A 15,203-nucleotide genomic window follows, 5' to 3' on the forward strand; every position below is an offset into this window, starting at 1 on the left:
AAACAAAAAAACTGCTTTTTTTTTTTTTTAACAAAATGACAAAAAGAGATTCTTTATGGATTGTTCTGGAAAAGGAATGTCTGCACAGGGAAGGAGAAAAGCTTTCAGTAATACTGGAGCTACAATCATTGGGGTGATCAGAATAGCTTTGCTCAACACAATACATGAACCAACAAAGAGGTCAGAAAGCCAAAAAAAAAAAGGCCTCTACGTTTTTTTTTGTTTTCGCTAAACAACAAATGCACTTACGGAAAAGAATGCACACCTATGATAACACGTTAGGTAGAGGCTATAACAGCAGCTTGCTGATCCTCTCAGTTATTTCACAGGGAGAAAGAACTCAGGTGTATTGGGAAGCGGGAATGCTGAGGTGTGGAGCCCAGATGGCTGATAAAGTGCAATGAGGTTTTCTAGGCTTTGAGAGATCTAAGACAATCACTGCTTAACCTCCAAAGCCTGCGGCTAACTCCTAAGTGTGTCTGTAAGGGCAAGAAATAAAGGACAGCTGACTTTTACTTATGTGTGTGTGTAAAATGGCTTAACCTTTAGCCTTCTGAAGGCACGTGAAGGCACTAATCATTCATCCTACTGGCAAACTATCATGATTGTGAATACCAGGTGTGAATACCAGGTCAAATACATGAAATGGAGCAACTATAAATCCCATTTGGCACACATATAGGCCTCAGAGTGACTGTGCTTGGGCAGTCCAAGAAGGCTGCTTACTGATACTGTTCAAGGCAAAGTTTTAGGACTGTAACAAAATTATTTTTAATCTAGTCGAATCAACAAGAACTCTTCGTTGTGTGTTGTTTTGAACTATGGAGGAACGGCCTTAGCTAAACTGGACCTTATATACTCTCATAACCAAGTTTGGGCTTTTGTGTTCATTATTTCATACAGAAAAAAAAGTGAAAGCTACATTTTCTATAAATTAAGTGCTGTAAAAGAAGGCGCTAATATTAAAAGCATAAATACTGTACACTATCGTCTTCCTGCATACTGCAGCTTTGCGTCATCTATGAAGAGACTCCGTTCAGACGTGACAGAACTTCAGCTGACTGATTTTCTCATGGCCATAAAATATTGTTAAAGCAGACAAGGCTTTGGTATGACTGTGTTAAGGAAGAATGCACTTTTCTCCCTTCCTAGGTGGACACAATTAAAACTGTCGGCAAAACTGAAACTGAATGAGCAAACCAAACATAATTATCTGCAACTATCATATTATATGTTCTTTGTGTTGTCTAATAAGGCTGTGCATTATAAATGTGCAATGTCATACTGTTAAAAAAAACAAAACAACAGTAAATAAAGTTCCTCTTACTTATGCGCCCTCTGCTGGAGCGAAGATGACATTGGCAGTTTCACGACTATGACCAGCCACTGTGCAACAGAGATCATCACCACCTCAATAGAATCAGAAAAAATCTGACCTTACGTCTCACCTTAAGGCTAGAATTTCTGCTGAAAAAATAATACTAAAATAAAATATATATTTATACATAGCAAGGAATTTCAAACTACTGTTTTGAGTTATGTTACATATCATGTACATTATTATCTCTGATCTTCATCTGAAGGCTTCTTGACTTAAATTAAAAAGAAAAAAATAAATGTGAATCCAAGTATTTCAAGCTCCAATAAACAGAATTCAAAGAAAATGCAATGCCTTATTAGTCACATCACATTACTGAAATCCTCTTTTATTGTGTGCACTGACATCCTGAAGACTCCAGGTCTGCTTGCGTGAGTTTTTTTATTGGTCCTCAGTTTGAAAACAAGTCAGTCTATACAACTTTAAATTAAAACTTCTAGTCTTTTTCTGTGCTTCAAAAAAACTTGAAACCAATCGGATAAAAAAACAACAAACAGGCAAAGCCATGCACACCATCGAGGACACAACAAAAATTGTGGGTTTGATGTGGTGAAATTCATTCATAAATCCAGGTTTGGAGCTTACAGCCATGTCACGCACAGAGACGTAGACCAAGCGGAACGTCTACAGAACGAAACACCAAGAAGTGCAGGGAGGAGATGTGTCACACTCTTGAGTTCGATTGTCTCAGACTCTCCAAAGCAACAGGTGGTTGGTGCTGTCGTCTCTGCCAACGGTTTCACTACTGCTGGTCAGTCTGAAGTCCTCATAGCCATCTCCGCCAGAAATGACCAGATGATTTGTCTTCGCAGGGATGTGGGTCGAGGCTCTGCGGTGTGTGGAGTCGCGTCTCTGGAGGCTCCCATCGTCTATGCTGCTCCTCTGAGAGTTATTGCCTAGAGTCCAGACACACCAGGGTTACGCTTTGTTTGATTATTTGTAACACTTTAGTAAAGCAACAAGCAAAATCAGAAGAAATAAAGGTTTTTGAAATGATAAGAAAAATAAGTCAGGACCTGCAGTGTCTGTAGTTGTTGAAGGGAAGTTCATGTTGAACCCTTCTGGTAGTTCGATAGAAGTCAGGAAGCGAACGTGCCCCGTGTGTCCGTGAGCCGAACCCATTGGAGCCAGAGGTGACCTCAGAGTACCAGCAACAGTTCCTAAGCTTACCATTGGGATCGGCAGCGTGAGTACCACCCCTGAAGAAGAACATTTTAAATGTTTTCTCTTTGAAAATCCAAGCCTAAATCTTACATTTTTTGAAATTGAAAACAGTTACAACACTAAAAATTACACAATAAAATCTTTGTCCGTTATTTGAATTTCTTTTCTGGGTGTTATTGTGTTTAACACAGAATTTAGTTTTTTGGTTTTCTATTGTTCCTGTTTTCTTTCTGTATTCATGGTACTTTTAAAGGTTCCATATTATTCTATGTTTAAAATAAAAAATATATATTAACAATGAGTTCCCCAGAGCATGTTTCTGTAATTTGTACAAGAAAGTTCTTCTCAGATTAACCATACAGCCTTTATCTACAATCTCCTTATTCAGCCCGTCTCTAAACAAGCTGTTTTGGCCTTCCACACCCTGTCCTCCCGAAAGCAGCTCCTAAACAACCGGCAACCATGACAACCAGGAGCACAGAATAAAACATAATACAGATGAAGGCCATAGCTTGACCAATGGGCTCCTACAGACAGCTCTAGACAGCTTATTTCCCCTGATGACATCATGAGGGGAACGATTTCAAACAGAGGATTTTGAGCACATATTACAGTAGCTAAGAGGTGGAGAAAGGCAGTGAGAGAGGGAAAATGTTTTTTTTTTTGTGAACCTCATACACAGACTTCAGGACACATATGACTGTTAAAAAAGTTTATAAAGTAAATATTTACATATGAGACCTTTAATCTTGTAGTACTGCAGTACTACTGCAGTTTTTTAGGCAAATCTGTATTCTCACCTGCACTGGTGCCAATCCATAGCAGATCCTTACAGGCCAATAAGGCAGTGATCCTGAGGCAGGCAGCTTTGTGCTGTCTGATGATTGCATCTGCACCTGAATAAGAAGGGGAAAGAAAAGACAGGGTGGTGGGTCAGAACAAAACCATAAGTGAACTTATTCTGTGTCCTTTCCTAAAAAGAAAGCCATATTCAGTCAGTATTTTTACTGAGTATTCAAAGAATATTTCAACTTTAATGTATTTTATTATTATTCCTTTGAATTTCACATGATAGATCATGTGATATACTGTCTATATGTAAAAATTTACAAAAACTGGTTCTGATTTGTTAAAAATAAAACTCTGGCTTTTAATTCTTCAGACATTATTTAATTTAGGTTTGGACTTTGACTAGATCACGGAAAAAATGAATAAATTGATCTAAACCATGCTGTTGTAGCTCTGAGTCCTTTAGTCCCCATCAACATTAAGTTAACAGGGCACTCTGGAGTGCTGTTAAGTATGCTGACTAGCCCTGAGTGTACCCCGCTTCTAATCAGCCTCTCAGCTACTTCAGAGACCCTGCCATGCTAAAAAAAAAAAAAAAATGCTCTCATAAAATGCTGTGGAAACCCATCCCAATGGCATGATGCATATTTCTCTCCTATTCTAACCGTTCATTTTGTCCTTTGGTTAGAGGCTTCTCAACTAAAACCAAAGAACACAGACCATACTTATGTCACATAAGAGCCCAAGGAAATGCATCTAAGATTGTGGTTCAACAGTGACGAAACCTGAAAAAGCTCATGTTTTTGGCAAACCACTGTGTACAGCTGACACCCTCAGTTTAACCTCAGAAGGTGTGCGTGCTCACCTGCAAGCATTTTGTGCACGGCTGGAGCCACGTCAATCTCCGTCAGGCTCTCCCAGGTCTGAGCATGGTACAGCCTGACCTGTGCACTGCCCTGCAGCGCCAGCCACACACCTTGACCATAAACCACCATGCATGTAACGCAGCGATTGCTGTCAGTGCCGACCTGGAACCAGTGCTAGAAAGACAGAGAAACGCAAAGGTCAAACCAGTGATCCATGAATCCATTTTTCTACAACGCTGCTTAACTTACCTCCTGTACCAGTGTAGTAGTGTTGATAATAAGAACTCTGTTCTGGGAGCCACACCAGAGTTTCCCTCCAACTGGAACCATTTTGGTAACTGGACTACTGGGTGTACCAAGAACTAAGGTCTGGGAAGACTGAGGATCCCAGAAACTACCTGGAGATTCAGAGGGAAAAAAAAGAAGAAAAGAATTACCTTTAAAAAATCTCAATTCAGAATCTGTTTAATATTTCTTCCACTGGTTAGTTTTAAACTTTAGCTCACCTGCCTCTCTTTGATAGACGATCACCTCACCGTTTGCTAATGATACAAACACTTTGTTGTCTAAATACCTGACATAGAAGGAAAAAAAATGTTTGCAAGAACCTTTTAAGAAAATAAAATACATTACACAGCTTTAAAATTACTTTTCTAAATGTTTAATCAAAACAAAAGCTTAAAAAGACATTTGCATTAAAGATTCAATAGCTGTGAGTTTAAAGGCAGGCTTACAGTATACAGAGGATGGAGGCAGAATGCTGCATCTTCATGCTGTTTTTACGGTTTCGGATATTGTCTGAGGATTGGTATACATGGATGCTGAAAAGGACAGAGATGCTATAATTAATCAAAGGATGGGGTAAAGCAACCTGCCCCGTCTTGCCAAATGTTCCCTTGAGATATGCAGCGGCCTTCCCTGTGGACCTACATGGATCAATGGGTGTAGGCAGTGGTTGGATGGTTGTAATTAGTTAAAAACAGAACTTAAAATTAAAATTTCATGTCAAATTTGTACATTTTTCAAACTCAGGTTGCAGCGCTAAATACTTGATACAAATCTGTATCTATGGAACTCAAGAATTCATAAATATATATAAACTAAATATAAGCTACAGAGGAAAATCTTTAAATATGAAGCCTAAAAATAAACAAATACTTGGATAAAGATTACAAGCCAGGTAGGAAAGAAGGAAGTAGAGAACTTGAGTAAATGAGGGAAATTTTACTTATGTAAAAAGCTTTCACAGATCCAATCACTGTGCTTCACAAAACACATACAAATATATCAGACATCTCATCAATTGAACACCAAATTTTTGAGTAATTAGAGGAATTTACACGATGTAGAAACAACATGGAAGACTGAGGGGAGTGATGTGCTTCATTATTTATTGTTGTAAACACTACATCATCCTGCACCCATAAAAAAAATAAAAAATGAAAGAGGGAGAGAGATGACATTTAACTTTAAAAGGGAATAAGGAAAATAACAGTTTAATTGTCCTACCATCCATCTTCTGTGCCAAGCCACACGGAGCTCTGATAGGCCTCCGGGTCGATACTCAGCAGATCCTCCAGACTCGCTCTGGTGAAGGACCCCCGTGAGGATCGCCGCATAGCCCGGCCATCCATAGGGCTCTCTGTGTGGGCACGACTCCCTCCTCCTACTCCCAGCATCCCTGGAGCACCAAAGGAGCTCGGGACAGGAAACTCCTGCTCCTCCTCGCTGCTGGTGGTCTCCGTGGCCATGTCTTTGGAGCTCAGACCCTCATCATCTTAGGGAGATGAATGCAGGACAATATGATGAAGTGGTAAATCTGATGGTTTAACTACCTAAACCCAAAAAAAACAATTACTCACTGCCATAGCTGGAGGATATGGTGGAGTGACTGGCCTGACTCTGCAAAGTTGAAGAAGGACTAGGTGAATCCTCATCGTCTGAGTCATCGCTGTCAAAGGGAACAAGCTCCGCCCCTGGTCCTAAAAGATAAACGAGAGACTAGATGATTGTTTTTCTGTTTGTATTTGAAACATTGGAGCAGATACTTTTAAAATTCACGCCGAGTTGCCATGATTTGAAAGCCGCTCAAAGGTCAAATTCAAGCACAGTAGATTTTTCAATTCTTATTAGCAACCTGTTAAGTTTATAGGTTGTATGATCCTAAATTAAGCTGTTTTAAAACATAAAAAAAAACCTCAGATATAATAAATTACCTTAAGGCTAGATCACAGTTTTTGGTCATTTTAACAGGTGTTCTAAAACATATTGTATTTGGCCCCAACAAGGCATACAGAAAAACTGTTGATTTTCTCCCATCCCTATTTCAGTGTTGCTGGGACTAAGAACCAATGAACACATCTGGCTATTGTAAGGTTAGATGATTTTTGCTAAATACTTACTTACAAACTTGCTTTATTCAAACATATTTAAAGTAAATAAATATTGAATTTAAAATACAGATTTAACATAAATATGCAAGTAGAGTAAAATGTATCCCACTTTAGAAACTGTTCCTTTTTGTTCAGCTCCTTGAGCCAAAATGTAATTAAATAAAAGTCAGCTTCCCCCCCCTTCCAATTCTGTGCTTTATTCACTTGTTAAATGAAATTGTAAACTACCCCTGAAAACATAATAGAAACAAAAGATGCAGATCCAGCCTAGATATATGTTTTTTGGTCAACAAATGACTTCAATTTCTGCAATTGTTTTCACTTAAACCATGAAGTACGAGTTGGTCAATGTGGAAAACATTTGAGGCTTGAATAAAAGTATTTAAAAACTAGATTTTGTCCACATTATAGGAAGAATAAGGTGGCAAATGAATTGTGTTTTTTTACATCTAAGCGTCAAACTAATGAATTTCATGCGTTTATTTGATTAATCTTACCAAAGACTGTGAATTTAGAAAAGCCTTAAGGTATTAATGTATTATAATCAACTCAAACAAGCAGTATAATTCAAACAGGCTCTATGCAGCTTGCAGCAGGTGTCTGTGGGAGGAGCTGACCTGTAGGCTGCTCTGTCAGCTCCAGAGTAGAAGGTGATATCGAGATGTTGAGCTGCTGTTGGGGGTGACTGGGGGGTCCGGAGGTTGGAGCAGGTTCTGACACACGATCCCTGAGAGATCAACATGAATAAAGCTTTACATCTGAATGCACATATTTATGTTTTATTTGAAATAAGGGCCTTAACATTGGCCATATATTACAAAGAAATGAAGTAAATTTTTCCACAGTGCAAAAACCTAGCACCATCTTTAAAGATGTACATGTACAGTTTTGTGAGTGCAGCTCTATGTTTGTTGATCTGATGCATGTTTTAGCCCAAACATTTAATTTAGGGCTTGAAATGTTTGGGCATATTTGCAGCCTGCTGCAGAAAAAAAGGCTTTTCATGTGCAGGCAACATTGAAGGTATAGAAATGGCCTTACAGCAAACTTTAGAGATAAATGCAATTAATCTTTAAATAATGTATATTTATAAAGTCAGGGTTATAAATCCAATGTTCAGACGTTGTTCTACTCTTTACCTTCTTAAGCTCTTTGTTTCAGCCCTGAGTTTTACTACAAGTTTTGACCCTGTGAACTCTGGAACAAACGGTAGAATGTTGATTTTGTGCCTGATGAATAATTTTTGGCCAAATTATGCTTAATGTTTTATATGATTATCGTATTGAAAGACCTACTAATTCGAATTTTGTTAATCTAATTTTGAATTTTGCACATAAAGCATGCAGGACAGTGGGCCCAGAGCACCATGGTTAAGACACACTGAAATAAGAGATATAAAATAAAATAAAGAAGCAGAGCCAACTCTGATAGATTCCAATAAAAATCGAAAATCTTATAAGCTTAGCTTAAAACAGCAAAAAAAGCCACTGCTTTTCTCATCATGGTGTTAGCCATGAGGTGGTCAAATTTATTAAACTGGACAAAAAACAGTTACCCTCAAAGCCATGAAGCTTAGTAAATAACCCCCATTCATATGTTCTCAGTCTCAGTTATCAAACTCTGCCTATTTCTGTAAGCCAGCCTCAGAATGCCAGATCTTCTGCATCTTTCCACTCTCGCATTATTATTCCATGTAATTACACCCCTTTAGAAATTTGCTCTTCTCCTCAAAGAGGCAGGAAGAAGAAAAGAGGTTGTTTTGCCTTTAAGTGTTCATGAAAAACCTACTAAACTACTAGAAATTAAAGTCAACTGGAGCTGACGTCAGATTTGCCAAAAGAAGACATAACAGCAACGCAACAGAAGAGGGGGCATTTATCATGCGCACAAAGAAGGAGGAGAGCAAAATGCGGTAAATTAGGTAGAAGACATGTCATCTATATTTTTTGTTTCCTCATCTTCCCGGCAAGCCCACCCTTAAAACTATCCATTAAGTTACCGCTTGCTTATTTCACTGTGCAGATTTCTGCACCTGAAAAACAAAAAGATAAAATCATGTCTGTTTTTCATACTTATTAAAGCCCATCCAAACCCTGACCAATCATATACAGTAGGTAAAATACATATTGAACACGCCACCACATTTCTCAGAAAACATATTTCTAGAGGTGCTATTGACATGACATTTTCACCAGATGTCAGTAACAATCCATGCAATCCACACATACAAAGAAAGCAAACCATAGATGTCCAGAAATGTAATTATGTATAATAATATGGAATGGTATAGGGGAAAATTTTTGAACATGTGAAGAAAGGGAAGTTAAAAAAGGCATGAAAAGCCAAGACAGCAGCTGAAACCACTCAGTAATTAGAAAGCAATCCTTGTCTTTGTCAGTTTAAATTAATATCAGCTGTTTCAGTCCCAAATGATGGCCTATAGAAAGGTTTCTCTGGTATCACATGAGAAATATCTGATGATGGGTAAAAGTAAAGAGCTTTCTAACGACCTTTTCAACCTTAATGATGGCATCGGTTACAGAAGGATTTCTTACATTCTGAATGTTCCATTGAGCACTGTTGGTGCCATAATCTGAGAGTGGAAAGAACATTATCTCACTATAAACGGACCACGACCAGGTGCTCTTCGCCAGATTTCTGACAGAGGGGTGAAAATAATTATCAGAAGAGTTGTCCAAGAGCCAAAGACAACTTGTGGAGAGCTTGAGAAAGACCCAGAATTAGCAGGTACAATTGTTTCAAAGAAAACAATAAGTAATGGATTCAACCGCCATGGCCTGTATGCACCCTCCCCATGCAAGACTCCATTGCTGAACAAAAAGCATGCTGAAGCTTGTTTTAAATTTGCAGCAGAATATTTAGCCAAGTCTCTGAAATACTAGGAGAATGTAGTCCTGTCAGATGAGATTAAAATATAACTCTTTGGATGCCATAATGCACATCATGTTTGAGGGTCAGATGGCACTGAACATCACCCCAAAAACACCATACCAACAGTGAAGTTTGGAGGTGGGAACATCATGATGTGGGGCTGTTTCTCAGCATATGGTACTGGCAAACTTCAAATGATTGAAGGAAGGATGAAAATAAAAATGTACAGAAACATTCTTGATACAAATCTGCTGCCACCTACCAGGATGATGAAGTTGAAATGTGGGTGAACATTTCAGCAAGACACTGACCTCAAACACACAGCTAAGGAAACTCTCAATTGGTTTCAGAGAAAGAAAATAACCCAACTTGAATCAAATAGAAAAGCTATGGAAAGAGCTAAAGATCAGAGTTCATAGAGGACGCCCACAAAACCTTCAAGATTTGAAGACCGTTTGTGTGGAAGAATGGGCCAAAATCACACCTGGGCAATGCATGCAACTAATTTCTCCATGCAGCAGGGGTCTTGGAGCTGTCGTTGCCAATAAAAGCTTTTGTACAAAGTATTAAATACATTTCAGACATCTATAATTAGATGTCTTTGTATGTGTGAATTGCATGAATTGTTACCGACATCTGGTGAAAATGTCGTGTCAATAGCTCTAGGAATATATTTGCTGAGAAAAATTGAGGTGTGTTGAATACTTATTTTACCTGCTGTACATCTGTTGTTAGACACTGTCCAAGGAAAAACAAGTTCTGCCCACAGGATGTATGGAGAACAAGAAGCGAGGATGGCTAGGATGAATATTTTGCTCTCGCAGATGTAGGAGCAACAACTTTCTTGCAGAAGTTTCTTGCTTCTCAAGGAGTATGTTATGGCCTTAATGCAGAAACTGTCTTTCTTTTTTATGGATCCACTTTCACATTGCCCTAATCACAGACTCCTAATAATTCTGAGAGCAGTTGCAGAACTCAGCATGCTGACCCCAATACTCCCATCATTGCTGATTTAGGGATATTTTCCCCACTAAATAAATAATCGCAAATGACTTTGAATGTCACGAAAATAATCAGTGTCAGTTTCAACTATCTCTAGAAAATGGTGACTTGCCAATAAATGTTCCTGGCACTACATAGTAATGAACTTCGTGGATTTAGATAATATTAAGTAAAACAAGAGAAAATAAAAGCAGGTCTTAGTGACTAAACAGCAACTGTTTTGGGGTTACTTTCGGTGTAGGTAGTTATAACAGCACACCAACCTTCCCTTGAGTCCTGGAACCGCAGCGATACAGATGATCCTGGCTGAGCAGACAGCGATGCAGGCCTCCACTGTGGGCTCATCTTTTATATTCAACAAGCAAACCTAAAGCAAAGACATCCCATCCATCAAACTGGCTGCAAAACCAATGCAAAAAGAATTTAAGGGTAATCATATTCCAGGTCCGCTCACCTGACCCACGTATCCGTCGCTGTTACACACCCAAACTTCACAGCCACTGTCAGGACAGCTGTGGCTCGGCGAGGCACAAGAAAACTGCAGACAAAACAAATATATTTTATGTATAACTGTTATCTATCATTTTCATCATGTTTGAAGTTTTTTTTTTTATCATCAATTGACAATTCAGCTCTAACAACACTGGGAAAATCAAAACATGGACAAACAAACAGAGAAGAGCTTCTTTGTTGTGTGTAAAAAAAATCAAAATTCACCTGCATCCCACTGCGGGTCTTCATAATAGGGATAGCCTTTAGGAATTCTGGATCCCACTGGTCCTTGTTCATAGCTTAAAGCACAGAGAAGAAAAATCAGGAAGGATATAACAAAGCCAGTAGATCTAAGTTAGTCAGACTCATTTAAACTAAAGAATACAGTAATTCAATATAAAGAACACTTTTTTTCTAAGACTTATTAAGCTTATTATGTTGATATCTGTTAATTGGAACAATCAAATCCCATTCAGCTTGATTCTTTTAGCACTTTATACATTTCTGTCACTGACCCAGCTTCTTCTTGGCATCCTCAAAGGCCTGTTCGAAGCATGAGCGAGCGTCAGGAGAGCTGAACTCAAAAACGAAGGTGCTCTCAGCGGAGACTGTGGTGAACTCCAGTTTCGTTGGCAGGAAAGTCATGCTGAAGGCCAAAGACTGTTTCTCTGAGAGCTCTTTGTGCACAGATGCCATCAGATCTTTAATGGCCTCATCTAGGGACTGAGATAAGCAAATTAAAGGATGGAGAGGTTAGGGAAAATTAAAAAACACTCTGCAGTTAGAAAACCATCTATAATAAATATATAAATTAATAAAGAACAAAACAACACACTAAGAATGAACACCACACATGGACGGCAAGGGTAGCTGGTCAATTTGTTAATTGCATAAAGATGTCAATGCATGTTACTTCAAATATCTAAAAATAAATTATTTGAGGCTAGAAACATATTGAATATTTAATATTGAGTACGAGTAATTGTAAAGCAAACATCTGGGATTTGATCAGTTTTTTTTTTTTCTGATAAATTTTGAGCCGTTTTCTACTGCCAATTTTCATGAAAAAAACAAACGGCTAACAATATTTACTGAGACTCTTTCAGCTTTTCTCTCAGGAGCTTTTGGTCATATTAGGAAATATAAATTTTTCAATGACTAAAAAAAAATCCTTTCAGAGCAAGACAGAAATAGCCACTGATGCATTAGAACAACAATAAGTTGATGTTTGTCTCAAAAGTAGAAATTGGTTTATCGCTATGGAGACTTTAATTTATCAAAGGTATGACTCAGAGTAGGAAAACATGTTTCACAACCAGGTAATATATTAAAAAACACTCCCTTTCTATGAGCATTTATTTAGAAAAATTGAAAATGTTATATTTTATAACCATTTCTTATTCATGGTTTTATCCTTAGTCTCTTTAAATATACACAGCAAAAAATGAAATCTGTATAAGTCATTATCTCTTAAAATAAATGCATTTTTTTCTTAAATTGAGGAGGTAAGTGAGAGAATTTGTCATTGGAACGAGACAATTTACATTTAAAATAAGAAAAACAACTGCGTTGTCTTATTTCAAGACCATATTATCCAATTATCTTGTTTTAAGAGTAAATAGAGTAATTTCATTGGCAAATCATCATATTAACCTGCTCAGATTAAGGGTAAACACACTTAAATTAAGAAATTCTGACAATTACTCTGGTGTGTAATTGTACCCCATGCTTACAAAAAAAAAATAAACAGAGTAAGAACAGCTTTTTGAATGTCTTTTTTTTGTCTTCAAAAACAACAGGAAAATAAAAATGATGCTTTTAGACTAAATGTCTTTGTCTTGGGCAGGATTTAAATGAAAATAAACGTCAAACTTCAGGACAATATGCGTATTCTGTTTCTGGAAAGTACCTGATGAGGGAAGCTGAGGGTCTCTGATAGTTTGCTGATCTGACCCAGAGTGCTGAGATCCTCATCCAATCGGCTGATCATCTTCTGGATGCTCTCTCTGTTGGTCGCCTGAGAAGAACCTTTAGGAGATGAGAAGAGGAGCCAAAAATCTGGTATTTAAACAACCGCAAAAACGGGAGAAAAACTTTTATTTATACAGGATTCAATGTTTTTATGTTTCTTCATATATACAACAACATGGTGTATGGATATAAAAATAGAAAAAACTCCTACTTTTCACCACCTCCACGTCCTCGAGAGGAAGTTTCCACAAGAATTTGTATTTACTGGACGTATCAATCACACTTGCAGCCGAATATCTGAAAGGGGAAAATGAGAGAAGCACAAAGATGCTAAATTATTTTGGAACACCAGGGGGCAGTGTGCTTTAAAGCCGGGGCCATATTCTTGTTGCATACAGGCTCATGGAGCTGCGCCTTAATGAGCCGGACTTCCTCTTGAGAGTGGTGCAGATGATCAGATCGCTGAAGAGGAACAGGGATCTGTCTTTCTTCCCCCCTACGGTTTTCTACAGAGAGACAGGAGCAGCTCAGATATTCTGGACCACTTCCCTTCAGAACTATTTGTTTGATGCTTTTATCTTTATTCCTTTCACCAATTTCACTCGTTTCTTACCGCCTCCATGACTATTTCCTGTCTCAAGAACTTCCTCTGTGGATTGAAAATCTGAAACAAACATCACACATTGCTGTCAAATAACAAAAGATACCAACTGATATTACAGATCAAACCAGTTGTAGTTCATGTTTTTGGCCTCATTAACAGTAAACCAGAAGCAAAAGAGAAGATTTTCATCGTATTCCGCATCTTCTCACATGTTCCACTCCCTCTATGTGCGCCTCGATCTCCTGGATAACCCTGGCCTCCCTCTCTGCTTCCTCGGCGGACCGACGTCCCTTGTTGATTTTTTCCGCCAGTCGCTTGATGTCCCTCTGAGCGTCCAGCAACAAGGGATGATCCGGATGATCCTCTGGCGTGTGTTTCAACAAGTCCTTTATCGAGCAAGGCAAACACATCAATCTCTATTTAAACTGTTGCCAAACTTCCACTTTGCTTAATAAAACAGAAAGAAAACAGTGAAAAAGTTACCTTAACCAGCAGCTCGTATCGAGGAATTCTCTGCACCGGCTTAATCATTAGGTCCCCCAGAGCTTGCTTCTCCTTGTTCTCACGCATGTTTTGCTTTTGGATTCAAAGGAGGGGTGAGAATTTGAAATGCAGTAAGAGGACTGGTTTGCTTTAATAGATTTGATTTGGGTGTTTTGGGTGATTATGGGCACTTATTTTAAGTGCAGAGTCATTTTAATTTGTGCCTTTAGTTCCTCATCCTCTTATCTTTTATTTATCCAGTTTTCTGTTTACTTAGTTTAACAAGTAAATATTTGTTACTTGTGTGTTTTGATGATGGCCTTTTACCTCAGGAAAGCACTTATAGAAAAATTTGTTATTGGAAATGGGCCTCTAAGTAGTTATTAAAAACTCTTATATGAGAACATTTACATGCTTCTCCTAGCAGTGATAATCTAGTGATTGTTTACAGTGTAAATTAAGTACTAGAGAATAAAAATCCTTTTAAATCTGGTCTGTGGTGAGTTTCACAACTTCACCACAAGATGGCGAATGGTTCTACTGTCAAAGCAACTGACAGGAAGCAAACCAAGATAAACACTAAGGCTGGGTAAAATACGATTTAAATGAAGGTAGGTGCAAAGAGTAGTTCTCATTGAAACCTGCAACAGGTTTGACATTTCAAAGCTTACACTGATTTACAATATAAGCCAATAAAAAAGAAGGAAGCTAATGAAAAGAGGAACAAACGATCAAACGCTCACCTCCAGAAACTTGTGAAAAGCTGGCTTCGCCTCCTTGGCGATCCTCACGGCGTCTTTAGCGTTAAGAAAGTTGTCAATGTATGCCGAATACATGTCAGCCAGAGCATCTTTGGAGAACTACAGGAAGAGAAGAATTACAAACTGAGAACAGCATAACAGCTGTGTTGGTCAAGTAGAGCAGTGAGCATGTTCTCTGAGAAGGTTTCAAGTTGATCCCTGCACTTTGGGTTCCTGAGCAAGACCCTTAACCCCCACACTGCTCCCCGGGTGCCGCACAATGGCAGCCCACTGCTCCCTAAGGGGATGGGTTAAATGCAGAGGTAGTGGCACTGTAGCTTAGTGGGTTAAAACACCTGTGTAGTAAACAGGAGATCCTGGGTGCCCAGCAGGAATCCTAGCAGTGCCTTTACGGGGCCTAGTTGTAAG

The 15,203-nt window shown here is 38.5% G+C and overlaps 1 protein-coding gene across 1 annotated transcript in view; it reads right to left on the reverse strand.

Moving 5' to 3' along the window:
• Positions 1-2,043: 2,043 nt before the first annotated feature.
• Positions 2,044-15,203, reverse strand: part of arhgef17 (Rho guanine nucleotide exchange factor 17) — an 85,791-nt gene continuing 72,631 nt past the window's right edge. Inside the window, exons 4-24 of the mRNA XM_015389318.1 lie at positions 14,778-14,894; positions 14,035-14,127; positions 13,761-13,937; positions 13,561-13,611; positions 13,344-13,453; positions 13,159-13,244; positions 12,886-13,004; positions 11,492-11,699; positions 11,202-11,275; positions 10,939-11,022; positions 10,748-10,851; positions 7,208-7,317; positions 6,060-6,179; positions 5,707-5,974; positions 4,932-5,018; positions 4,704-4,771; positions 4,447-4,595; positions 4,197-4,371; positions 3,343-3,438; positions 2,395-2,577; positions 2,044-2,274 (exon numbers count right to left, since the gene is read on the reverse strand). Of these exons, the coding sequence (XP_015244804.1) occupies positions 2,066-2,274; positions 2,395-2,577; positions 3,343-3,438; positions 4,197-4,371; positions 4,447-4,595; positions 4,704-4,771; positions 4,932-5,018; positions 5,707-5,974; positions 6,060-6,179; positions 7,208-7,317; positions 10,748-10,851; positions 10,939-11,022; positions 11,202-11,275; positions 11,492-11,699; positions 12,886-13,004; positions 13,159-13,244; positions 13,344-13,453; positions 13,561-13,611; positions 13,761-13,937; positions 14,035-14,127; positions 14,778-14,894 (2,688 nt within the window). The 3' untranslated portion in view covers positions 2,044-2,065. The remainder of the gene's footprint in view (positions 2,275-2,394; positions 2,578-3,342; positions 3,439-4,196; positions 4,372-4,446; positions 4,596-4,703; positions 4,772-4,931; positions 5,019-5,706; positions 5,975-6,059; positions 6,180-7,207; positions 7,318-10,747; positions 10,852-10,938; positions 11,023-11,201; positions 11,276-11,491; positions 11,700-12,885; positions 13,005-13,158; positions 13,245-13,343; positions 13,454-13,560; positions 13,612-13,760; positions 13,938-14,034; positions 14,128-14,777; positions 14,895-15,203) is intronic.

The sequence above is a fragment of the Cyprinodon variegatus genome, unplaced genomic scaffold (genome assembly GCF_000732505.1).
Source record: "Cyprinodon variegatus isolate N-32 unplaced genomic scaffold, C_variegatus-1.0 Scaffold454, whole genome shotgun sequence".
Classification (NCBI taxonomy): Eukaryota; Metazoa; Chordata; class Actinopteri; order Cyprinodontiformes; family Cyprinodontidae; genus Cyprinodon; species Cyprinodon variegatus.